General features: G+C 52.6%; 7 protein-coding genes across 7 annotated transcripts; 4 read left to right on the top strand and 3 right to left on the bottom strand.

Annotated features, from left to right (window-relative positions):
• Positions 1-630: 630 nt before the first annotated feature.
• Positions 631-3,353, top strand: GT037_005844 (di-copper centre-containing protein; the record flags this gene model as incomplete). The annotated part of the gene is made up of 4 exons (XM_038930891.1): positions 631-824; positions 879-1,310; positions 1,360-1,881; positions 2,045-3,353. 4 exons carry the CDS (start codon positions 631-633, stop codon positions 3,351-3,353), a joined length of 2,457 nt encoding a protein of 818 aa, XP_038786580.1.
• A 441-nt stretch (positions 3,354-3,794) lies between these two features.
• On the bottom strand, positions 3,795-9,335 carry GT037_005843 (glycosyltransferase family 2 protein; the record flags this gene model as incomplete). Its single annotated transcript, XM_038930890.1, has 8 exons — positions 3,795-3,968; positions 4,019-4,222; positions 4,274-5,138; positions 5,192-5,339; positions 5,389-5,431; positions 6,292-8,886; positions 8,984-9,183; positions 9,317-9,335. 8 exons carry the CDS (start codon positions 9,333-9,335, stop codon positions 3,795-3,797), a joined length of 4,248 nt encoding a protein of 1,415 aa, XP_038786579.1.
• A 781-nt stretch (positions 9,336-10,116) lies between these two features.
• Positions 10,117-11,214, top strand: GT037_005842 (low molecular weight phosphotyrosine protein phosphatase; the record flags this gene model as incomplete). The annotated part of the gene is made up of 3 exons (XM_038930889.1): positions 10,117-10,261; positions 10,553-10,672; positions 10,727-11,214. The coding sequence occupies 3 exons, from the start codon at positions 10,117-10,119 to the stop codon at positions 11,212-11,214; spliced, it is 753 nt and encodes a 250-aa protein (XP_038786578.1).
• A 175-nt stretch (positions 11,215-11,389) lies between these two features.
• GT037_005841 (uncharacterized protein) lies at positions 11,390-12,175 on the bottom strand (the record flags this gene model as incomplete). The annotated part of the gene is made up of 3 exons (XM_038930888.1): positions 11,390-11,471; positions 11,525-11,997; positions 12,044-12,175. The coding sequence occupies 3 exons, from the start codon at positions 12,173-12,175 to the stop codon at positions 11,390-11,392; spliced, it is 687 nt and encodes a 228-aa protein (XP_038786577.1).
• A 513-nt stretch (positions 12,176-12,688) lies between these two features.
• Positions 12,689-14,449, top strand: GT037_005840 (mfs general substrate transporter; the record flags this gene model as incomplete). Its single annotated transcript, XM_038930887.1, has 4 exons — positions 12,689-12,828; positions 12,886-13,197; positions 13,246-13,837; positions 13,883-14,449. The coding sequence occupies 4 exons, from the start codon at positions 12,689-12,691 to the stop codon at positions 14,447-14,449; spliced, it is 1,611 nt and encodes a 536-aa protein (XP_038786576.1).
• Positions 14,450-15,353: 904 nt separating this feature from the next.
• On the top strand, positions 15,354-18,201 carry GT037_005839 (serine threonine protein kinase snf1p; the record flags this gene model as incomplete). The annotated part of the gene is made up of 3 exons (XM_038930886.1): positions 15,354-15,841; positions 15,889-16,724; positions 16,775-18,201. Coding segments are annotated over 3 exons (2,751 nt in total), but the record flags the coding sequence as incomplete, so codon positions are not given.
• A 505-nt stretch (positions 18,202-18,706) lies between these two features.
• GT037_005838 (uncharacterized protein) lies at positions 18,707-24,171 on the bottom strand (the record flags this gene model as incomplete). Its single annotated transcript, XM_038930885.1, has 6 exons — positions 18,707-18,793; positions 18,857-20,272; positions 20,325-20,407; positions 20,456-20,916; positions 21,460-21,758; positions 21,811-24,171. 6 exons carry the CDS (start codon positions 24,169-24,171, stop codon positions 18,707-18,709), a joined length of 4,707 nt encoding a protein of 1,568 aa, XP_038786574.1.
• Positions 24,172-24,923: the final 752 nt, after the last annotated feature.

The raw sequence follows: 24,923 nt of genomic DNA, 5'->3' as shown, positions 1-24,923 counted from the left end.
AGCGTCCCGTCTTACGGAACACCATCGAGACTTCCGCGAAGAAAGCGTCGAACATCATCTGCAACCTCTGAGTAGTAGTAGTAATAGTAGTATTAGTAGCTGGCGTCTTCCGTTTGCTTTACCCAGAACAGCACAACGGAGATCGACAGTCGTGGTCGTAAGAGACAGTTTTGCGAGCTCTTCATTTACCCTGCATGAAGAAATCTGCCGTTCCTGCGTGGCTGCAGCGTGCTCATCGGTTTCGCGACCTCGACCCGGCCAAGCCATCCCATCGGGGCTTTACGATTCAGCATTTGCAACCGATTGAACGAATCTCGACTCTCGTATCTTGGACTCATGCGACGCTACTGTATGAACATCTGGTATAATGCAGAAACCACGTTGGTTGCCTTAAATGAAGCCCTATTTCAGTAACTCCGATGCGGAAGACTGCAGAGAGCATCTTTCGCCTCCGCGACCACCTCGGATTCAAGTTAGCGAACCTTGCAAGCGTAGTCGTTGCATGTGTGTACAATTTTGATACGGGGCCAAATCGTATCGTCGACGCATATATAGGACTGTTGGCGCGCAGCTGTCGTCGCTCTATCCTAACGCAGCGCTTTACTTCTCTTGGTGAGATTCTTAGATAAAATGCGATTCTGTGGAATTTCTGCCATTGCGCTGGCTTTGACCAGCGTTGCTTCGTCTGCCGCGGTAATACCTAGAGATGATTTGCTTACAGATCTTCAAAATCAGGCCATGGAGGCACTGAAGCAGGCCGAGGCAAACAGTACACTTGCGAAGAGGAGCTGCTCTCTCTCCAACGCACATGTCCGTCGGGATTGGTGAGTGATTTCAGCATATTACTCGAGAAAATGAGAAGCTGACTTCTGCCACAGGAACTTATTGAGTAAAAAGGAACGAAAGTCCTACATCAAAGCTGTGAAATGTATGATTTCGTCGCCATCAAAAACACCTGCAGGACTTGTATCCGGCGCAAAAACACGATACGACGATTTCGTCGCTCAGCATATCAATCAGACAACGTCGATCCACGGAACGGGCAATTTCTTGAGCTGGCACAGGTACTTTGTGTACGGCTATGAGAAGGCTCTGCGGGATGAATGTGGCTACACAGGTTACCAGCCGTACTGGAACTGGTTTAGTTACCAAAACGATTTGAGCAAATCTCCCCTTTTCGATGGTTCCGAGACTAGTATGGGCGGCGATGGCGCTTTCCTCAAGCACAATGGCAGTGTCAGCGGTGGTGGCTTGATCCCCTTGCCATCAGGAAATGGAGGCGGATGTATAAAGAGTGGTCCTTTCAAGAAGTAAGTCGGGTATTCTCAAGTTCTCAATCATCCATCTAATAGCGGTCAGTCTGCAACTCAACCTCGGTCCTGTCCTCCCTGCTATGGAAGGATACGCTGCCGTAACGGACCCATTTGAGTGGAACCCAAGATGCGCTCGACGCGATTTCATTCCTACTACCGATGACTACACCTTCACCAACCTATTTAACATGACACTCGGCGAAGCTGCTCAGAGCGTATACACGTTTCAGAACGAGCTTCAGGGACGTTTTTCCGACGGATTTCTAGGTACACATACCGCTGGACACGTGAAAGTTGGTGGTGATGCCGCCGATTTCTTCAGCAGCACGAACGACCCTGTGTTCTTCCTGCACCACGCCATGTTAGATCGTGTGTGGTGGATGTGGCAGGCGTTGCATCTCAATCAGGCAAAGACAGTAGCTGGTACCATTACTATCCTCAACAACCCACCAAGTAGGAACACTACGTTACAGGACGTCATCAGCACGAATTTCCTCAACATGCCAGACAGGCCGATCGGAGATCTGCTGGGTTCGCTGGATGGAGAGCCATTCTGTTACATCTACTTGTAGTACATTGAGACATTGTATATACGCTACCTCGAATACAGTACATAGAAATGCACATTTGAATGTTCACATTTACGCCTAGCTGTTGATGACGGTAATACGCAGCAGGCAACGCGCAAAGACCCACAGAGCCGCGAACTAACACGTACCCACATTCCACAGCCCGCTAATTGGTCCGATCACCACTAGCCATCGTGATACTACTATCGACTCTATGACAACCTCTCAATCAATCTCATCATCGTCTTCTCACAACAATCAAGCGAAGCAGATGCTGCAGCCTATTCCCATAATCGGCGCTGGCATCGCCGGTCTAACACTGAGCCGCAGCCTCCTTCATCGCGGCATCCCAACCATTATCTACGAAAAGTCAAGCTCAAGCCCACGCTTCAACTACGCCATCACTCTTCATTCGACTGTCTACCAGCCCCTTCTGGAAGCTCTGAATCTTGATGATGTTTCGTTCAAGAAACGCGTCGCTGTCGATGCCGAAGATGGAGGGGCTGGAACAATCGGAGAGCAAGTAGATTTGCCCAGCCATGGAGGTCTATACGCAACAACATCATCATTTCGCGCCAATAGAGCGAAGCTCGAACACCTGCTTCGTGAAGGTCTCGACATACGTTGGAAACACAGTCTTCAAGGTGTTCAGAGGACTCAAAAAGGACCTAGGATACGTTTCAGTAATGGCGAATCGTGGTCTAGTGGGAAACTTGTTATAGGCGCAGATGGTGTGCATTCCGACCTACGGAAACTCCTGCTCCCAGCTTCATCACATCTGAATGTCCTTCCGTATGTCGTTTTCAATGGGAAAAGGAGAATGGAGAGGGAGGAGTTTGACAATATGTTCCGCGACGTGGCGAGGCCAAGGGAAACGAATGTTTGGGAACTAAAAGCTGGGGATGTGATGCTTAATGTCAGTGTTAACAAGACGACGAGTGAAGAGGTAAGCCTTAGCTGGGTCTACTCGCGTCCTGTGCGTAGCGACGAGGACGCACTGCATCGTCCTAATAGGCCGAACGAGGACGCGCAAAAGACACCCGATGAGCTCTTTCAAGAGATTGGTGAGCTGAGAAGTCTGAAGTCTCCCTTCTCGGACATATTCGATGCGAAGAAGATGCGCGGGGACAGGATACTGCATTGGCTGATGCGAACAACATCTACACCACTGTCGGATTTGCAGGATCTGTTTGCGAGGAGTGGAGTATGCTTAATGGGCGATGCAATTCATGCAGAGCCTATCGTGGGAGGTAACGGAGCTAACGCCGCTATCCTAGACGCATTGGCGCTTGCAGAGGTCATCTCGAGCGAAGAAAAGAGAGGTTTGGAACGTATCAACAGCGACGTGAAGAAAGGCGTATCGAAGTGGTATGACGAACGTTATCCGGACTGGGAGCAAGGGGCTGTAGAAAGTCAAAAAGCCATCACAAGAATGCATGAGCTGTCGTTAGGGGCGGATGCGCGGCTTTAAGTATCCATGTAGGAGTACTCACCGAAGTAAATTAGGGAAGCCACGTCAATGCAGACAAGGGTGACATGCTCGATAGATCTGTGTACTAAGAAACTAGTTCTTTCTGGATTATCCGACACTACAGAAGGTACTCTACAAGCACTTGCTGCACTTCCTAGTAATATACTTGCAGAATTCAAAATGCATTATGCCTTTGAAGCACGTCAAGGACGTGCAGTAGAGTTCAGTAAAACAATACCTGACTGTAACAGCATTTATTGGTCACTACAGAACAGAACGGACTTGGCTGAATAGAAAGCATCTCTGGTATTTTGTAGTCAGGTAAAACTGGGCAGCCACAGCTACCACGCAGTCAGACGACTATCAAGGCGTGTCGTGTCGGTATGGGTCTTTTGCTGGCCATTTAGACCGTGGTCTCTTGTTAGAAGTCGTCACAGGCATCTACCAGCCACCTCCGCCAGTGTCACCTCCCCATGAAGCCTCACCTCCAGCGACAGCAGCAGTATCGCCATCACCCGCACCCGAACCCGCACCCGCACCCGCACCCGCACCCGCACCCGCACCCCAATCACCACCTGAATCACCTCCATCCTCAGCAATAGGCCGCTTGCAGCGCTGCTCAGGTTAGCTTGTCGCACTTGCACATTGGATGATATCGAACATACCTTAACGGTGTGGCCCATCTCGTTACAGTTATTACACTTGACCTTAGACCAGTCCTTGGGTTCAGGACAGTCGCGGGAGAAGTGACCCGTCTTTTCGCAGTTGCGGCAAAGAGTCCTTTCCGGGTTCTTAGGCTGGTCGCAGTCCTTGGCCATGTGTTCGGTGGAATCGCAGTTGCGGCAAGCACGAGCGGCAACGTTGGGACACTGTCAGCTGTTAGTATGGGCTAGAATGATTCGTAGTCCCACGATACTTACATCCTTGGAAAAGTGACCAGTCTCGTTGCACTTGCGGCATTCGACGCCCTCAGCAGAGCGAGGCTCAGGACACTCCTTGGAGTTATGACCCTCCTGCTTACAGTTCTTGCAGGCGTAAGGGTTGACACGCTCCTTGGGGCAGTCACGAGCACGGTGGCCAACTTCCTGGCAGTAGACGCACTGAGCCTCGGGCACGGTGTTCTCGCGCTCAGCCTGCTCTTGCTTGCAGTACTTGCGAACGTGACCAAGCTCACCGCAGTTACCGCATAGCGGGACACCGCAATCCTGGACGTAGCCGCAGGAGGTGAGGCGCTCCAGATTCTCAGTAGGACTCTCAGGCCAGCCTTGAGCCATCTTGGCGCGACGAGGCTTCGCAGAGAGCTGGACGGACAAAACAAACTTGCAATCTGGGTTGCCGATAAGGTCGACGATAGTCATGTTAGGGGCGATCTCCTGCTGCTTGGCGATAAGAAAGATTGCGAGGTCATCCTCGCGAAGAGCCTGCTCGACGGCGGCAAGATTGAACTCATCCATGGTAGCGCGAGCGTAAGCCCTCAAGCAGATGCGGAAGGCGTCGAGGTCCTTCTCTTTGGCAGCATCGATCAGAGCAACCCAGGCAGCGGAGGCATCCATCTCAGGCACACCGGACCAGTCGACAATGCGACGAGACTTGCAGTCGACAGCGCGATGGCCTTGCTGATCGCAGAGTTTGCAGGTACCATCGAAAGCACGCTCTACCCTCTCGTTGGTACAATCTGCCTTGTTGTGACCAACTTGACCGCAGTTGAAGCACTCGCCAGTAAGACCGCCACCGCCCTCAGGCTTATCAGGGCAGTCGCGGGCGAAGTGACCGGGCTGCTTGCAGCTGTTTTATTGTCAGCAACATAAAACGAAGTTGGCTGACGAGGCATTGCTTACATGCGACAACCGTCGTCGTTAGCATCGCCTCCGCCTCCGCCAGCGTCAGCACCACTTCCCCAAGAATCGCCTGCACCGGCACCGGCACCGGCATCATCGCCGTTCCAGCTGTCGCCAGCAGGAGCCGGATCCCATGAGGAGCTGCCGCCTGTTTTTGTGTCAGTAGAGGCTTGAGGCTACCGCAGCATGTCGCATACCTGCAGTTGTACCCGTATCCCAGCTCATAGCTGTGGGTGATGACTGGGGGGATTGGAGTTGATGTCAAGTGTCTGTACGACAGTATGGTTAGCATACGCAACAAGTGGAGAGTTAACGCTGACAATCCGAGACTGTCGTCGTAATATGGAGTGAAGAACCAACCACCGGATGGGAGTGACTGACCTTTTTGTAGTCCAGTGACAGTAACGCGATCTGTCTGCAACAAGCACCGAAGAGATGATCAGAGTGATCAAATAGTAGATTGCGGTCGGTCGATCGACTGCTGGGGAAGAACTGAAAAGTAGGTATTGGGATTGGAAATTGTGTTGTGGACGCAACTTCTCTATTGATATGGGGTAAACAGGCGGAGGGCCCGTGCTGAAGCCCAGCGATAACAATGCAGGTGAAGGTGAGGTCAGTATTGTAAATCGCTATCAGTATCGGGAAGCTGTAGGTGTATCATTGGCGACATGCCACGCGATATGCTGGGTACGGTAAGAGAGGATACGTGTGGTGATATGTAAGGAACGTAAAGCGTCGACGGCCGCTTTGGGACGACAGCGAGAGCAGAGCGATAATCCACTTCAACAGAAAGAACAGGAGCAACGAGAATAGCAGGAAGACGAAAAAGAGAAACAGAGAGTCAGAAGCTCTTGTGAGCGTTGAACTGGCATTTGGCACATGAAATACGTAAATACTCATCCTGCACGCCGAGATCGCGTGCTTTTCCAAGAAGCTGGTATCATGTCATGAACCTCACCAAAGAAAAGGACGGAAGTCCTCACAGCACCACCCATAGTCATTTAAAACCTGAACGCCAAAAATGATTTCAACCCCCCAAACTGTCGACATCGTGTCTGATCATACACCACGGAACTGCAAATCGTTAGTATGTGCCTCACGTCTGGTTGGTGTTGCCCCAAAGCCATTGGTGCGTCACTTACCATTCGTACCACCAAGAACCACATAGCTCCGATGAACCTAAACGCAGCCAAGCCAGCAACACTGTAGAGAACTACTGCCAGGTAAATAGTGGCAGCGTCGTTCTGCTTCTGCTGAGCCTCGTCGGGACTACTGACGGTGAGCTCCAGGCCACCGGACTGCAGAACCAAAGCCGACAAGCCCAAATTGCAGAACATCCAGAAGAGCACGACACCAGATCGAAAGCCCTTGTAGTAATCTTCTTGCTTCTCGCTAGCCGAAGGAACCTTTTTCTCTTCCTTCCACTTAGCGCTGAAGACGCGGAGTTCTGTTTCGTACTGAGTGTTGAGATCGGCGTCGTCAGTTGGCGCCTGGATATCAGCTTTACCATCAGCCTTGGTGGTGACCGAAGGCAACTTTTCCGGTTTGTCGTCTCCCTTAGTGCCCCAAGTGATATCGTGGGTATTGCAGAAGGCGTAGACGTTGAGAATGTTGATGTAGGTGGGTGTCATGAGCAGGTATTGGAAGAACGACGTGAACATGTGCCATGGATCCAGGAAGATGATGGACACCACTAGCCACATCACATACGTTGATAGTAGTGATATAATCAAAGTGGCAAAGATCTTATCCTTGAACAGGTCTGCCGCGTTGAAGCCACCGTTGGTTTCGATCTGTCCCTGGACGGAGCGAACGGTGATGAAGATGGACGCGAACATGAGATAAGCCATGATAATGCACCAGAAGTAGACCATAGACATGTACCACTTGTTGGAACCCTGTGGCCGATTACCGAGTGATAATATGAAACACGTTATCAGCACAGCGATGTAGAGCCACTCAAATACGATAAAGAGTACTTTACCCGCCGTACCGAGTTCGTTCTGCAAGGAGGCCGTAAGGATGCGGAAAACCAGGAAGAAGTTACCAAGAGCAAACCAGGCAAAGATCATGCTAATAGTTTGATAGGCAAACTCAACGAGAAACATGGTTTTGCGCAAGAAAGAGTGGTCACTCCGGAAGATATCGAAAGAGTGAGCCAGGGCGTAGACAGCAGCGAAGAAGGATCCGTTCAACCAACGACGACGTTGACTGATGAATTCGGCCATGGTGGTCGGTACATCTGTCTCTCCGGTAGCAGATTTGACATACTGGAGGATCCAATGGCAATTTCTCTTGGAGACGAGCTCGAAGCAAAGAATACGATCCTCGGCCAGGTACATGTTAGCTGTAAAAATTCCAGCGTTGGCACCGTGCATCTTTTCACCAGCAAAGTACTTCTCCAGTGGCCCTTGTCCAGTCTTGTCGTTTTGGAGCGCTACGTAGCGGTATGCGGAGAAGGCACCAGGAAGCACAGAGATGAAACCAAACGCAGACTCGAGAGGCTTATCCAGGATGTTACTCATCTTGTACTCGAAATTCTGTGTCGCAACCAGCGGGTTCAAGAGCTTTTTACCATGCACTAGCATAGCCTTGATCTCACCACAGGCACCTGCACACATGGGCTCGAGATCAAACGCCTTCCACAGCTGGTAGACTGAGTCTTTTCCAGGCTTTGTACCAGCATCGATAAGCACGCAAACATTGGGATCCAAAACAGCTCCGAAAGCCTGGAAGAACCATCGATGGGAGTTGATCTTCTTCTGGTTCTTTTCTTTCAAACAGAACAGCATTTGGACGGGGGTGTTGCCTTTCTTGACGCCGACGACGCCCTTCTTGATGTCGAGCGTCATTTGCGTGGTGTACTCATATATATGGGCAGTCACATCCTTGCCGTTGACTTGCTGCTTGGCAATGCCGTCCTGGTAGACACCGAGGGCTGCTAGCACGGCGCGGGTCCTCGGGTTGATCTTGGCACGACCATCGCTGACGACGCAGACTACGATCTTCTTCCACGCGTCCTTGCCCCACGTCTTGCTGTTGGTTCGCGAGTTCATATACTCAATGTTCTTGATGACACCAATCATTGTCCGCGCAAACAATTCATCCTCCTCGTTGTACATGGTGATAACAATGAAGAGCTCAGTGTGCCTTGGCTTTGCAAAAAGCTTCTGACGCAAAGTGAAGCGCTCTGCATCGAAGTCTGCAGGGTCGCATGTGGCGGCCGAGTAGCGCATATGAGTGAACTCGTCACGCTCCGGGGGCTGTGCATGTGGAACCTGGTTCAGTAACCGCGGCGGAATTGGACAATCGAGCACCAAATTGCCCTTGAACAATTGGACTTCCTTGACTGTTTTCCATCGCTTGATTGGAGCTGGGCTAGGTGTGGGCGCGGGCTCGTCGTGGAAGGGGTTCTCTGGGTCCATGTCATCTGCGTCATGGGGATCCGGGCCATAGGAATTGGCCCCGTGTATCATCGGTCTGTTCATGTCCTCATCTTGCCAGTAATGCGTCGGTTGTGTGCCGTATCCTGCGCCTGGGCTCTCATCATGCGGAGTTGGGTCGTAAGGCTGGTTGTAGTATGCATCGTGATGCGCTTGGGGGTCGAGCGAGTAATCGGAGTCGTGATGTTGCGGTCGTGGGTCGTAATCGTCGTGATAGTTGCCAGCGGCGTATGGGATGTTCTCTACTGAGTACTGTTCTATGTGTCAGCCTGCCGAATACCTCAATCCACGGTTGAACGATCTGCACAGTCTGCATCGCTCGTCGTCTTCGGGGAGACGCGATACATACACTTGGTTGTAACGGCAAGCGGTCGCCGGAGGCTGCTGCAGGGTTGGGTCCCATTGGGATTTCCAAGATGCCCGAGGGTTGTGGTGACGCATAGCGGTCTTCTAGTTGATAGCCACGGAGAGGCTGCCCTGGCGAAGGAGTGCGCCCAACTTGTCTTCGGGGATCCATCTCGTACGGGTCGTCGCTACCGCCTGGTGCGCCTATGTAGTACGGTCAGCCTGACTGGCAAGTGTGGCACCTCGTGGTGGAAAAGGCTTGTTCGGTGGTTTGCGAAGGTGTCAAGGTTGACTGGCCTCTCCCATGCGACCTCGAGTCTGCCAAGTTATTACTCACCTAATCTGTTGTATGACATGTTGATGTGTTTCCAGCGTATGCTGCTGCGCCTTCAATCTTTCTGCGGCAATGCGACGGGCGGATCAACAGGCCAAAACACAAATACAAGGGGTTGCCCAGTTGAAAAGCCAAAGGTGCGACTGTTATGGTGTGCTATCGTATAGGCGTCGCGGGAAAGGCGACTGGTATATGTTCGGGTTTCAGGATGTGTTTGGTGCGTTTGGCGGGCCGGTAGCGCTCTGGGGTTGTTTACTGTAGCAACCAGCGGGTACGCATGGGCGGTCAAATGATGTAACACCAAGAAGAGCGCAAGTAACCGGCTTTCAGAGATTGTAACGACTGGGGCCTCAAAGCCTATAGAGATGAAGTGGTTGCAGCTGAGTTTAGCTCGTGGAAGACTGGCTCCTTGGAGGGTTCATCCATTCAAGTGCACCTGAGCAGCTGCCAAGGAAGCACTCACTGCGCAATCGTCGTGGGGTGCGCCACACTTCACAGCCCTGCGATTACGAAGCCCCAAGGTCTATTTCCGTCAAAGCTTTGCTCACCAACGGCTGTGAAAAGGCCGAACTTTATCGCTATCGATAGATGATTGGAGCATACATGTTGACTAGACGACATGGCTTTTCCTTCCTGCAATTCTCGTCAGCATGGCACTTTTACTCCTTGAACATCAGGCAAGTCATCAGGCGCATGCTCATGCGTATGCTGCTCTGGCAACTGGACGATTTCGGAAACCCCACCAAGGCCGAAGTGACAGGTCACTCGTACATACGTAGACGTGTGGCTGCCGCAGTGTGAGAATGGCTCGAGTGTGTGTAGATCTTTACACTACACTGCGTATTCCTACAAGTGAGCAGCAAAAGCAACTCAAACCTCAATTCAATATGATACCTGCGTTGTCTTATGATCATAACGCACTGGTGATCGCTCGCTGTCACGTTTGGCGTGCGTGCACAGTACCTGTCGATCCCACGTCATTTGCGGCGGTGCACATCGAGTCTTAAAAGACATCTCACCGTACCTAGAGTGTAATTATTGTCGCGGTATTAGTGTATGATACATGGATCGCCAAAGAATGTCACGCGAATCCAGGTAGCCTACTCTATCGCAAGTGGAAGCGCTTCAACTGTTGCTTGACCTAACAGGCCCAATCCCGACGATACGCCGTCCCAAGATGATCTCCGATCTTCCCAGATTCCTCGCATCCTCGTCTTCCCACAACACTCAATCGCAAAGGAACCTCACGCCTACCCAACCTACCCACACACGACCAAGACACCTCCCATATCGCCACAATGAGCGACTCCAAATCCCCTAGACCCGTCTCCGTCCTATTCGTCTGCCTAGGAAACATCTGTAAACACACCTCCACCCTTTGTATTCCACCACAGCACTAACCTCTCTCAACAGGCCGTTCAACAATGGCAGAAGGCGTCTTCCAGTCTCTTACCGCACCCTCGCACCCTCTGATCTCAACAATCGACTCTTGCGGCACGGGCGCCTACCATGTCGGTTCCAGCCCCGACTCACGCACCATGGCCACCCTAAAAGCGAACAAGATAACCACCTACCGCCACTCGGCACGAAAATTCTCTCCTGGCAGCGATTTCGAAAAGTTCGATTACATACTTGCAATGGACGATGAGAATTTAGAAGATTTAGAAGCATTGAGGCAGAGGGAGCTTAAGAAGAAGGGCGGAAGCGACGAGGGCATTGGGAGGGTTATGCTGTTTGGAGAGTTTGGGGGGAAAATGAGGAAGGGGAGGCGTGGAGAGAAGGGCGAGGAGATTGTGGACCCGTACTATGGAGGAGATGACGGGTTCAAGGCTGCGTACGAGCAGTGCATGAAGTTTGGTAAGGTGTTTTTGGAGAGGCTTGAGAAAGGAGAGCTGAGCTGAAGGGAGACAAGGTCATGGATGGTAGACGATTATTTCAAGTGTGGACTGGTTGTGTGTTTAGATACCCCATAGACTGCCCTAGGCTACAATGCATGTACAATTTCAATTGGACTCTAATAAGCCTCATTACAACGTGTGATGCTTCCAGGGTATAATTCGTTATCGTGTCGTATCGCTATGAGTTCCGCTTAATCTGCCTCTCAAGATCCAGTAGCTTCTCTACCAATTTCCCTCGCATAAAGTCGGTCAATCCCAAACTGCTTGTGTTAGCTTCGCGCCCAACTCTCTGGATTACAACAAAGATACTCACATCCCCTCCCTCGTCACGACGCGGTACGTCCCGCTGTTCTGCCAGCCTCCGTCTCCTCCACTAAAATGACCATTGCCGTCAACTTCGACACTGCCGAAGATGTCCTCGGGCCACGCAATGCGCCCATAGTCTGGTGGATTCCTCAGATCACTGATATGTATCCAACCTCCATGACCTGCTCCTCCCATGCCGCCTTGGTGATTTGCGCCGCCTGCGCCATCGTTCGGTTGCGAAAGGTTAGAGCCGCCTGGTGACGCGTAGACGGCTGCTTGCGATTGTACATATGGGTCAGAGATGGCGTGTGTGGCGAACACCGAGGATAGGATGGGAAGGAACTGTGGGTTCTCGGTGAAGTTCTGGGGCGTGGGTGGGAGAGCAGTGCATGTGCCTATGGCGAGTTGTGGTGTGGGGGGTTCGGTGGGCAGTAGTGACAGCAAACGTTTGCTCGGATCGAACGGATCTTTATGTACATACTGAATCGGGTCAGTAGGTGTTGTTCTAGAAACGTGGGGTACATACAATGTGTGGATTCTCTGGCAATGTCGAAGCATTCCTCGCGCCTCTGAGACGAAGTGTTTGCGCTGAAGGACGTACACGACGCGCAGAACGCACGAAGGTGTTCGCAAACATCTGATACAATACAGGACACATGAGTATATACAATCGTAGGGTCTGAGACTTGTTTACTATCGTTGCTGGAAATGAGGCCGAAACCTTATGCTCAGATGCTCGATTACTAACAATGACGAGGACTCGGGAGTCCGCACTAGCGGCAGATCAAGCCGCCCGTTGCTCCTTCCGTCTTAGTCTCGCAACAAAGTACCTTAGGTACCTCGATTGTCCATGACCGCATATTCGGGATAGCTTAAACAAATTTGCGATGAGTCCTAGATAGTGCCGTTGTCCCGCGTGGACCCTCGGAAAATCACACCTAGTTGTAACCCAAGTCTCGACCGCCGGCCATGATCATTCCCCAAACCATTGCTAGCGCTACCCCACTAGCCATGCAAAATGTTCGCATTGGCGAATGGGAGTGCCCACGCAGTTAGTGGAGGCATGACCGAACGGTGTATCGGCTTAGGTAAGTAGGGAAGGTGCTTCGTTGAGAAGTATCTGTTCCCCTTCGACTCACCAGTCTGTTTCGTGTTGTCGCAGTTCCACATCATGGCTTCGGACGCTGTGGAGATAGCACCCATCGAGAAAAGGGTCGGGGACACGAGCGATGCAAAGCAGACAGGGTTGCACCAGGATGTCGAAGTCGGACCCGAAATGGTCGATATTGATAGAATAGAGAGAGTTTACTCGTAAGTTGTCCATTTTCTCGCCATGAGTTATCGTGGATTATGCTAACAGCCACTCAGCAAGCTCGACCGTCGGATTCTGCCAGCGTTCTGGGTCTTGTACTTCTTATGCTCGGCAATTCGCTCCAACATTGGACTTGCTCAAACTATGAATCTGGCTGAAGGTCACGATCTTGGATCCGTACTCAACATCACGCCGAAACAGGTCTCTACTGGTCTGGCGCTGTTCTACGTCTGCTATGTCATCTTCGACCTTCCTTCCAACCTCATCATGTCGAGGGTTAGTCCTCACGCTTGGATGAGTCGCATCGTCACTTGTGTTGGTATCATCGGCATGTGTCTGACTGCTATGAACGCTGCCTGGAACCTTTAGTAGGTACTTTCCCTGCATGTTCTATTCAAAGACTAATAACAACACAGCCTTCTCCGATTGCTATTGGGTATCGTCATTGCAGGCATGTGGCCCGGTATGTCGTATTACCTGACACTCTTTTACCCTCCGTCTCGCACCGGCAAGCGCATCGGACGTTACTTCACAGCGTCCCAGATGTCTGCGGCGGTTGTGGGTCTTGTCTCAGCTGGTTTCCAGAAGATGGACGGAGTAGGTGGTCTGGTCGGATTCCAGTGGATGTTCCTATTGTACGGTATTGTCGGCTTCATCGTCGGCATATCGCTACTTTGGTGGCTTCCCGATAGGCCACTGCCTCCTGGTGAAGTTCGTCAACCAACTGGATTGGCGAGATGGCTGCCGCAAGGCAAACCAGCCCTAGAAGGCGAAGACGCGCGCATCCATTACGAGGATTTGACCCGCGTCTACAGCCGTAAGCTGTGGAATATGCAGGATCTCTGGCACGTCGTAATTGATTGGAGAATTTACCCCCTTGTCGTCATGTACTTTGGTGTGGTGGGAGTAGGCAATGGAACACAAGCTTACGCGACTGTTATCATACGCGGCATCAACCCAAGCTTGACGGGCATTCAGCTCAGTCTGCTTTCGGCACCCATCTGGATTGTAAGTATCTGAATCTTGTTGTGTGAATTGAGCTAATTGCAACAGATGGACCTCATCGCCATTCTCCTCGTGACGCCAATCTCTGATCGTTTCCACCATCACCGTCCTGCTTTCTTCAGCGGCGCCGTTGTCATACAGATTGCAGGTCTGTTGATCGCCACATTCGCCAAAGACTGGTCGCGTTACGGTGGTGTGCTACTTATCGGCTTCGGACTGGGCCCGACGGTGCCGATTTGTATGGCCTGGTCCAACGAGATCTTCCAGCCCCGCCATGGAGAGGTGGGTGTAGCAGCAGCCAGCGCACTTGTGTCTGGACTTGGTAATCTAGGAAGTATCTTGACTACCTACGCACTCTATTCTGGATGGCCCGAAGATGCCAAGGACGGTCCGCACAAGTACCGCAACAGCAACTTTGTCATGATTGCCATTCTGTGCGCTAGTATACTCAGCGCGGGAAGCATGGTGGTCCTACTGAAGATGTTTGGCGACAACAAAGGAAAGCAGGTTAGTAGTGCAAGCTCGACTAGCGAGTGCGAGGCTGCATACGTGGATGGTGCTGCTCGGCGCGAGGTCCAGCAGAGGGGTCTCGGACGAATGTTTTGGTTCCGATGAAGAGCGGGTGGAGAATGGTCCTGCAGGCGGTGATTGGCAAAGTGGCAGTCATGGAGAAGACATTGGTTGGGATGGGTTTCTGGAATTGCCCATGGGGCAGCCAGAGGGTCACGAGAAGGCGGAGCACTCGCGTGGAGGCGGGAACCAGGTCTACCTGATGCAAGTCAACAATCCCGGGCGGACAGCGCTGCTGCGACTGCTGTAAGACAAGATATACAAGTACCACCAAGCATAGTACGTTGTTCCGATTAGTGTGTCGTTGGGAGTGCCGTCGCAGGTGTGCGTGATAGCAATAGCCGACCGACGCCGGAGCAGCGGTTGTTCAACTCGCAGGCAGAGCCAAGAGGGGCTTCACGATACCCCAAGCTCCGTCACTTTTTGCGCCTAGCCTGCTTCCCCATAACTCCATCTTTTTCTTCACCCTGCTCCGCTTCCGGCGCCTTGCCTCGCGTAGAAATCCTCGCAACCTCTGCTCCCAACATCCAAAGCACCCCGTGTCTCATCAGGAGCGCGCCCCACCACAGCTGTCCATGCACTGCAGTCGACGATCTGACAATCGATAAACCGTGTCACCGACTCGGCCGCCTCACACCGATCAGTCGCACGCAACCGCTGCAAGCACGCGCTCCAGGGAGTCATTGTACACGCCCTTTCCCCTTCGCCCCCCGACACGTTTGATGGTGGCCCTCGCAGCGTAGTAGCGGGGCAGTGAGCCAAGCGCGGTATACTCGCAGCACAGAGCCCCAGGACCACGGCTTGCGCGCCCCGCTGTAAAGAAACAGACAGCAGTGACGTAAGTGCTCGTTGTTTGCCAGCACCCGCGTCCGTCTTCACATGCTTTTGGAGCCACCCGCTTGTCTGGCTCAGCCCTGCATCGGCATACCTGCTAACACCCCATGTATAGTCCCCGCAGGCGCTCACCAGCTACCACCCCGGCCAAAGCTCCAGCCAGTGCTCTCAGGCACGACAAGCCCCACTACATCACCGCCGCTCCATCAACACCACGCGCACCATGTCGGCCGCAATCGACAACGAAGACCTCGAGGAGCTCTCCATCTCCATGCCCGCCCAACGCCGGGGAGCTGGCGCCGCAAGCACCACCAAGGCCCAGGACCATGCCGTCGCGCCGCCCGCTGCGCTCGGCACAGCTGTGCAGGAGAGCAAGAGCAAGGACTCCAAGGCGAACCAGCGGCTCGGACAGTACACCATAGTCAGGACACTAGGCGAAGGCTCGTTCGGTAAAGTCAAACTGGCGACACACCAGGTCAGCGGCCAGAAGGTGGCTCTCAAGATTATAAATCGCAAGCGACTCGTCACTCGAGACATGGCCGGCAGGATAGAGCGCGAGATCCAGTACCTGCAGCTGCTACGACATCCTCACATCATCAAGCTGTGAGTGGACTGCATGTCCCTAGCTTTCGTATACTGACCGCCTGCAGGTACACAGTCATAACGACACCGACAGAGATTATCATGGTCCTCGAATACGCCGGCGGTGAGCTGTTCGACTACATCGTCAACCACGGGAAGCTGCAGGAAGCCCAGGCGCGCAAGTTCTTCCAGCAGATTGTCTGCGCCGTTGAATACTGCCACAGACACAAGATCGTACACCGAGATCTAAAGCCCGAGAACCTCCTGCTCGACGACGAGAGCAACGTCAAGATTGCCGACTTCGGACTCAGCAATATCATGACAGACGGCAACTTTCTCAAGACAAGCTGTGGAAGTCCCAACTACGCCGCACCCGAAGTCATATCTGGAAAGCTCTATGCAGGTCCAGAGGTCGATGTCTGGAGCTGCGGTGTTATCCTCTACGTTCTACTCGTAGGCCGACTACCCTTCGACGACGAGTACATTCCCACTCTGTTCAAGAAGATCGCGGCCGGGCAATACAGCACGCCAAGCTATCTATCCCCTGGAGCCACGTCTTTGATCAGGAAGATGTTGATGGTCAACCCCGTACACCGCATCACAATTCCTGAACTTCGACAGGATCCCTGGTTCACCAAAGATCTGCCTGCGTATCTTGAACCACCTGCCCAAGACTTCTTCGATAGCGGCGCTGACCCGAACAAGGCAATCGATCCCAAGGCTCTGGCGCCATCAGCAGATGCTCCCCGTGTACAGGCGCTACATGAGAATGTTGTCTCGAAGCTTGGCAAGACTATGGGTTATGCAAAACATGATGTGCAAGATGCGTTGGCGCGGGATGAGCCAAGTGCAATCAAGGATGCCTACTTGATTGTTCGAGAGAATGAGATGATGCGGAAGAATCGTAAGCCAGCTCTCACCTAAAACATGTACATGGCTAACAGTCTATCGCAGCTTTATTGACAGGTGCCGAGTGGGATCAAATGTCGCCTCCTACTCACGACAGTCACATGGATAGATTCACGCCCCAATCGCTGAATGCTGCTACTCGTCCACAGTTCATACCGCCATCAAATTCTGAACACGAACGAGTACGTCAAGGCTCGAATGCTAGTAGCCAGCTTGCAAACATTCGAAGTCCTGTCAGCACAGTTGCTATCTTGCCTAGCAGTCTCACGGAATACCACAAAGCCTATATGAAAGGTCATCCGCGACCTCTGAACAAAGTCCAAGAACATGATGGTCTCCCACCCACCCCAGAACAAACTGAAGAACAACGGCAGATCTCAGCTAGAAGGTTGAAACCGAATTTCCGCACGATGCCAGAAGCAGGCAGAAACAAACCCGAGCCAATGACAAGTCTACCAGCCAAGAAACCTCGAGCGACCAAGTGGCAGTTTGGTATCAGATCTAGGAACCAGCCCGCAGAGGCAATGCTTGCGATATTCAAGGCACTCAAAGCGATGGGTGCTGACTGGGAAGTACCTAAGATACGTAGAGCAGGCGGCAGAAGTGGATCTCGTAGCCGCAGTACCTCTCAGACTCCCGACGATCGCTCACCACCTAAGTCACGAAGTCAATCGCAAGACTCGATATCATCGCACTCTTCGCATGAAGATCAAGGAGCTAGAGTGAACTCGCCACATCGTGAGCCGCTTAGTATACGTAACAAAGATGCAAATGAACAGGAGACAAGAGGTCGGCAAAAGAGGCATTACAACCACACCAATGACTGGGGTTACCATGTACCGGAAGATCCGTGGGTCATCAATGCCCGCTTCCGCAAAGAAGGCATGTTCCCTCCTGGCGTCGCACATCCTTCTTCGACGCACTCGTCGCGCGTGGATCTCGCCAACGATCCCTCTGGTGTTCGCAGGCGTAGTTCGACCAACGCAAGCGCATCGAGTATTCACGGAGTGGATGGCATGACTCCGTCTGAGCGTGCAGCTTCTCGCGCCGCTTCCATTAGCGAAGGGCACCCCGACCCCGACGAAGCGGTCTACATATACATGTCCATTCAGCTGTACAGTATCGACCGCGACTTCTTCGTCGTAGACTTCAAATGCGCAGGCTACGAGCGTCTCGTGTCCAATCTTGTCCGTGAAATAAAGGCGTCTCCTTCCATCACATTATCTTCTAGTCATTCAAATCCACACCAAGATGGTTGGGATGACGAACAGGGCGTGTGGCGTAGACTGGGCGAAGGTGAGCCGCTGCCAGAGGATTTGGCGAACAAGCTCCGTGAGGGGGGAACAGATATTCTCCGAGAGCGGACGGAGCTTGTGGGTGCTGGACGGCAGGAAGGAGAGAAGATTGTCACTAGTCCTTTTCCTTTCTTGGACGTCGCCAGCACGCTTATTCTGCAGTTGAGCGGAGAGTAGTCATGGTGTTACAAGACGGATAGACTTGGCGCTGTTGGTATGGGCTTTGTGAGACAGGGAAACAATGCGATGTGCGTAGCATGGGATTCGCAAACTTTTAGATCGCGTATAGAGGCAGATATACGAAGAGGCTTTGATACCAATGTAGTATATTATGCCCAATACAACTACCTGGATCACACGCCTTCTGCCATGTCATCATAATCATCATCAACAAGAACAACAACCATGCGTACATTTACAACTACACACAACCAGGAGCAGAAGAGATATGGCAAACAAACAAAAAAACGCCCTTTTGTTGCTCGATCGTGCATTTCGTGCCCACCCAACTTTGGTCATCTTTCCAATCTCTGCGTCCACGCAACTGCCTATACTAAATACACGTTTTGGAACAAAGGGGTGAGAAGAGCGTAAGAGCAGGCCGCTTGGAGCAGAGAGAAAACAGCGTGCAAAGTGGCGTAGATAGGATAGAGAAGGTGTATTATGAACCGGACGTAGGCATCTATCGCATGCCACCTGCGCCAAAACCGCCAGCAGCGGCGCCCATAGCACCTAGTCTTGAGGCGAGCTTGGGGTATTTTTCTTGTACCTTGAGGAAAGAGTTAGTACTTGTTGTTGTTATCGTCTTGGAAAAGCGTGTTTGGTGACGTACCTCAAGTTGTGTCCTGGTTGCCTCAGCATAGCTAAGTGCGTTGACAATCTCGCCTTCTGTCCTCGACAGCTCGGCAGCACGCTCAAAGTACTTGAGCGCCTCTGTGACCTTTCCTTGTTGCAACAGCAACTGTGCCATGGTGGCAACAGCAATGTCGCACTCTGGATCGATGATGAGCGCCTTCTCGCACAGCTTCTCGGCATCGTCAAAGTCGTTCTTCCATTGGAATAGCGCAAGGGCCTTGTTGATGAGGGGCAGGACGTTCATTCCGAGGGGCTTGCTCGTCTTCTCCATCTCGACAGCAGTGTCAAACTTCTCGATAGCCTCCTGATATTTTTGCTGATCGAGAAGCAGTTCTCCGTAGTAGTTGTAAACGTCGGGTACCTGTGAGAAGTTCTTCATGCAGCGGCGGAAAGTGGCCATGGACGAGGCGATGCTGCCCATCTTGTATTGTGTGACACCAAGTTGGATGTGGGAGAAGATGAAGTCCTTGTCGAGATCGATCGACTTCTGGTAGTCCTTTGCAGCCTCGCCAAACTCGGACTTGATGAAGTGTAGTTGGGCACGGTGGTAGAAGATGTCGGGATCGCTGGAGTTCTGTTCGAGGGCGGCGGCGAAGTCGGCTTCGGCGGCTTCTGGGTTAGCAAGCTCCAAGTGCATGCTGGCGCGCTTGATGAAGCTCTGTGTTAGTGTGGGCTGAAGCTCGATGCTCTTGTCCATGTCCTTGAGCGCGTCCTCGTTGTCGCCCTTGAGGTAGCTGAAGGTTCCACGCATGTTATACGCGAATGCCTCGTGCTCTCCGAGATGTCCAAGCTCGACTGCGCGGTCGAAGGCTGCTGCAGCTTCCGTGTATCCATCGCCGGTCTTTGTTGCCATGGCCTTGAGACCCTTGCGCAGCTGGCCCTTTCCACTCTCCTCATCAAGCTCAGCGTCGTCTTCGAGGCCTTCTGGTGTTGGCTTGGGTCGGAAGCTCTGAAGGTAGTTTGTGACGAAAGTCGGGCTCGGCAGCTTCTTCTCCTTGGAGGCAAGGATGGCCTTGCCCTTGGCATCGGCCACCTTCTTCAGCAGACGCTCGACGCTCTGTGCGCTGCTCTCATTGCGGAAGCCATCGATGATGCAGCTCGCAGTGTAGTCAAGAAGGGCTTCGCTGTTGCGCTCGACCTGCTCGTATGCGTTTGCTCGTCGGTTAAGCGCCTTTACGTATTCGTTGTCGAGGTTGATGGCGGCGGTGGTGTCCTCGATGACCTTGTCCCACTCAGACATGGCATTGTAGCAGGCGGCGCGGTTCGAGTAGAAGACGGGATCTTGCTTGCAGAGGATGGCCTTGCCGTAGAGGTCGATGGCGCGGTTATAGTCCTTGGAGCCGTAGGCCTTGTTGCCTGCAGCCTTGAGTTTGGCGGCATAGTCTTTACGGTCCTGCAAGTCGTCAGCATGGAGACATGGTGGATGACGCATACGAGTGTCGCACCTCGTCTGACAGAGAGCCTACGCTGTTCTCGTCAACGTCTGGAAGCTGGTCTTGGCTTGTTTCTGCTACGGATGCCTTCTTGTCTGTTGCCTGGTCAGTCTATGCTGTGTCGTGGCCATGCATCTACCTACCAGAGTCTGCAGATGGCTTGTTGGGCGCCGAGTCCTTCTCGGCCCTCTCCTTCGCGCGCTTGCGCTCGCGTTGCCTCTTGCGCTTGTTCGCTGCTGTGTCTGCTGCGCTGTCTCTTGAATCATTCGAGAAATAGTAGACGGCACCACCAGCACCAACGACGAGCGTTATACCTGCAATCGTGTAGACGACGCCCTTGTTCTCCGAAGCCCAATTCGACAATCGGTCCCATAGCGAGTTGTTGGTGTCGACAGGAATCTGGACTGGGAAAGGCCCCGGGCCCTGCGGGGCAGGTGCATTCACGGGCGCCATGGTCGGTGTGGTCGAGAGTGGATTAGGTAGATGGAGGTCTAGAGAGCCCGATATTGTAGTGCTCAATGGCGTTGGGCGGTTGTGTGTCGAGTCGCAGAAATTTGGGCTAGGGCAAGCTTGATGTGCAGCGACATGAACGCTGTCGGGCCCGCTCGGACGTCATCAGCCGGACCCACTTGAGACACTCAGCCTGTGGCAGACAAGTGCACACATCTTGCCAACAACTGATTCAGACACGTCCGACAATCCATTATATATATAAACATTACATACACGCATGCAAGCATGGTTACCAAAAGGCTGACCTCACAGCATGCTCCTCCTGTTGGCCAACTTTTGATATTGTCGCGACGTCCTCGTATGACCATCTTCCATCTCATAGTCCGCTGACGCTATGCTACCCGGTCTTACAGTCGCAGGGGCTCGGAGGCTCTCTACACCACTTGCTGGCCGAAGCTTTGTCGGTGCCGAGTCTTTTCTGCTTAACCGCCGCTTGATCACCTCGGATATGTGAGAGAAATAGCCATTGCCAGCTTTGACCTCTCGTGGAGCGGCTTGGTGTACCGGAACGTGGGTATGAGTATGACTATGGCTGTGGCTGTGGTTATGCACATGCGCGTGCCCATGATCACCAAGAAGATGTGACTTTTCGCCAGGTTCCATGTATAAGTGGCTACCCTCATGGTTGACGAACCAATTCACCATGTATTGTTTGCCTTCTGGCCCACCGCCACAAGATCCAGCGAGAACGTGTGATGGAGGAGAGTTGACGGCAAGGGCGAAGAGGTTTGGTGGTTCGCAAAAGTCCGTCACTAGTCCGCGGTGGAGAATGAAGTAGATCAGGACAAAGATGTTCATGGCGAAGACAAGCGCAAGTATGAGGACCCACGCTCTAGAAGCACCTGGCATGCCGCCAGATGCGTATTGCTGGGCTTTAAGAGATGCTTTGAAGAATTGAGTTTGATAATCGTCGAGCATAGGGTGTGTGTAGTTCTATAACCAGGTTAGCAAGCCTGGAAGAGGTAGAGAGAAGAAGTTTGCGTACCCAGAACGTCACAAAGGGCGTATCTATCATACTGAGAAGCAGTGTGCATCCAGCCAAGACAGCTATCGCCTCTCCTATACTAGGTATGGCGTCGCTTAGATCCACTTTGAAACTTTCTGGAGCTGGGTCGCTAGGCTTCAGTATCAACTGTGTTAATAGTCTGGAAGTGCTCGCATTCGCATCCATGAGGCCTGTGCCGAGCGAAAGGCTGTTGGCCCAGTCAGTTCCTATGTCGCGCCAATTAGCCACGCCTTGGGTATTGACGCTGACTGTCTCTCCCGTCTCGACGAAAGCCATTTTGTCGTCACCAGCTTGTTCGCAAAGTGCTTCCATGGTAGCACCGGATCCTGTGACATTGTGTCGTGTACTGCATCCTGGTCGCACCATCAGGTGTATCTTGCACAATGAAAAGATACCTGTTCCGTCCATGCCGACGTCATCTGGGCCACCTTGCCCAAGCATATATATTGCAGGTCGTCCCCAGGCGTTGCTTGAATGATTCATGATCGTGTTGAAAGATATCGGGTATTTCGCAAAGACAGGCGGCCAGTTGAGGGTGGTTGTGTCATTAACGTCCCAGCCGAAAATCTCGTCGACCACAGTCCTATTGGTTGTGGTCGCGTTGTCTCGAATTCCGGGAAGACTCCCCCACGAAAGGAGATCGACCGTTTCATTGTTCCAGGTGTCGTATACGATAGGCTCTAACTCCGTTTTATTCATGTTGACGCATAACACATTCAAAACTGGTGACGGTACCGAAGCACGCAACGAGTAAGTCCCTTCAGAATTCAACTCTTCGGGTTGCAAAATCCCGTTTCTCTGGTCGCGGGCAGCAGCAAACACACCCGAGTGGGGCATTGCCATTGTTACGTTGTTGACAGCTCGACCGTACTTCTTGGATACTTCGGTAGTATTGATGATGTCGATCCACTGCCCACTGACCGTAGTATTCTCGTATAGAAGCCCAAAGCCCTGGGGTCGTAGCTTCTGAATCGCAGTACCGTTGCCATTTCTGGCTGATAGATCCCAATCTGAAAGGTAGCGCTGAAAGTTGTGGTATCCCTGACCAGCATGTTCCATTTGTAGACAAGTCTCTCCTTGAGCTACCTTGTCAGTTCGAATGGGGGTCTGGCACATTTGCTTAAGGTAGTTGATGTTTGCGAAATCGCTCTTAACACGACCAGCCAAGACCAGGCCGTTGTCCCAGTTACCATCTCTTAGCATGGGCTGAACAGTAGCTGCAGCCGCAGATGAATAGAGAGTCGCTAGAATAGCGCTCAGTAAACTCAAGATACCCAGGAAAGACAGTCCAGCATACTTGGCAGTTTCCCAATGCGTGATTAGAGTTCCAGGTTGAACGACCCATCTCCACATGCTGAGTTCTGACAGCGTTACACCGCGACCGTGGTCTTTCATGAACGCTCTTCGACTAAGCACCTGTCCAAGGAAGGCCACAAAAGCCGTGACGAAGGACAGCTCGATAAGTTTGGCCATGACAGTCGTAAGTAGAATAGCGTCAGATGGAGTAATGGGGCCGTGGCTAGTGATGCGCCGACCATAGTGAGGCGCGCGGATAGCCAAGGCTAGAAAGATTCCAGAAAACAAGCACGAGAACAACGAAATGACAATCAGGGACAAGTTAAGCCAGGTAAAGCGCGGATGATAAAAGTCTCGCGTAGTCGCACACTCATGTATTGGGCGAAAGTCGTTCTCATATGCCGACTTGATGGATGGAGCTGCCCCGCCTCCCCTGAGTCCCTCAGTATCTGAGGCATGTATGTACGTTTCGTAATCGTTCACACTGGTGTTGCTTTGCTTTGCGTTCTTCAGTATGCCATGCCGAAAGTCTTCGTATGTGCCAACGTCCGGACTTGCCCTGCCAACGTCGGGGCTGAACCTGTCTCGTCGTAGATCTGGTGTGGACTCATTTGAGCTCTTGGGGAAGCCTCCAAAGTATGGGTCAGCCGAACCTGGAGGCGAGAAAGTGCCAGAGGTCTTTGTGGGTGGGCTTTTGGGTCCAGGACCAACAGCTCGTCGGGGGATGGGTTGTATACTGACACGTCTGGCGGTCTGCGTAGTCGCACCAGACTGTGCTATCCCTAGCCCAGTATCCTTGCCTCTTTGAAAGTTTTCTGAAATATCCTCTTCCTCATCCTCTTCTGGTACGATGCTTGGTGTGTTGCGGCCGACAGCAGCGGTATCGCTCTGGTGCCGTGCGTAGTTCGGTCGTGCAGGCGGTGGGGTAGTAAGCCCCAGAGTGTGGGAGTTATTGGAGAATCCGAGCGAGGGCAGTGCGGGTGTGTTGTCTGAGCTCTCAGAAAGATCCGAGGACTCCTGCATGAGTGGCCGTCGATCGACCATGGTGCCTGGCGTGTACCACCCCTCTTTGTTGTCGCCTACGTTTCAGCCTTCTCTTCTTACAGTGCTCTTGCGGTCCGTATTGGCGGGAGGTTGCGTAGGGTCGCGTTTGCACAACCTAGGGCTGCAAGTGAGCGGCTCAGCGTGGTTGCGGCGGGAAGACTTCACGACAGGGAGTGGAAAAGATAGACTGTCGTAACAAAGTGAAATGACATGGTAAGGTCGGTCTGTGAAAGACCTGAGAGTTAAGGCTGGAGGGGATTACTATAGCCCGGCTGTCCGCAGTTGTCGCACGCACGTTCAGCTGTCTCTGGGCGTCTGCAAGCTATTCGCTTGTGGCGCAGGATTACGGCCCCCAAACTACATCCAGACCCATCTGCTGTGCCCTGTGGTGATCCATAGCCTCCATATTACCTCGCACGACCGGCCGCGAAGACGCCGCTGTCAATCATTGCTGCTTGCGCTTTGCGAGCGCGTCTAGCCGTTCAGGAAGCTTGACGAAGCCTATCCCTCTCTCCATAGTTTGCAGTATGTATGCGGGCCGTAAAGCAAACAATCAGAGTCAGGCTGTAAATTGGCGACATCAGGGTGTCTCAACAAGGCTGGTGCTGCATGGTGACTCTTTGTGACAAGCCGTCGGGTGCGGCGAGGGGGGGTACGCGGTGCCAGGTGGGTTGGAGTGTTGGTGTTAGCACGCGTCCCCGCAAACTCCCATGCCTCGCGTCGCGAGCTAATAAAAGCACGAACGAACACTA

The sequence above is a fragment of the Alternaria burnsii genome (assembly GCF_013036055.1).
Source record: "Alternaria burnsii strain CBS107.38 chromosome Unknown 732, whole genome shotgun sequence".
NCBI lineage: Eukaryota > Fungi > Ascomycota > Dothideomycetes > Pleosporales > Pleosporaceae > Alternaria > Alternaria burnsii.
Note: the sequence above shows the minus strand (reverse complement) of the source record. Positions and strands in the feature narration are given on the sequence as shown.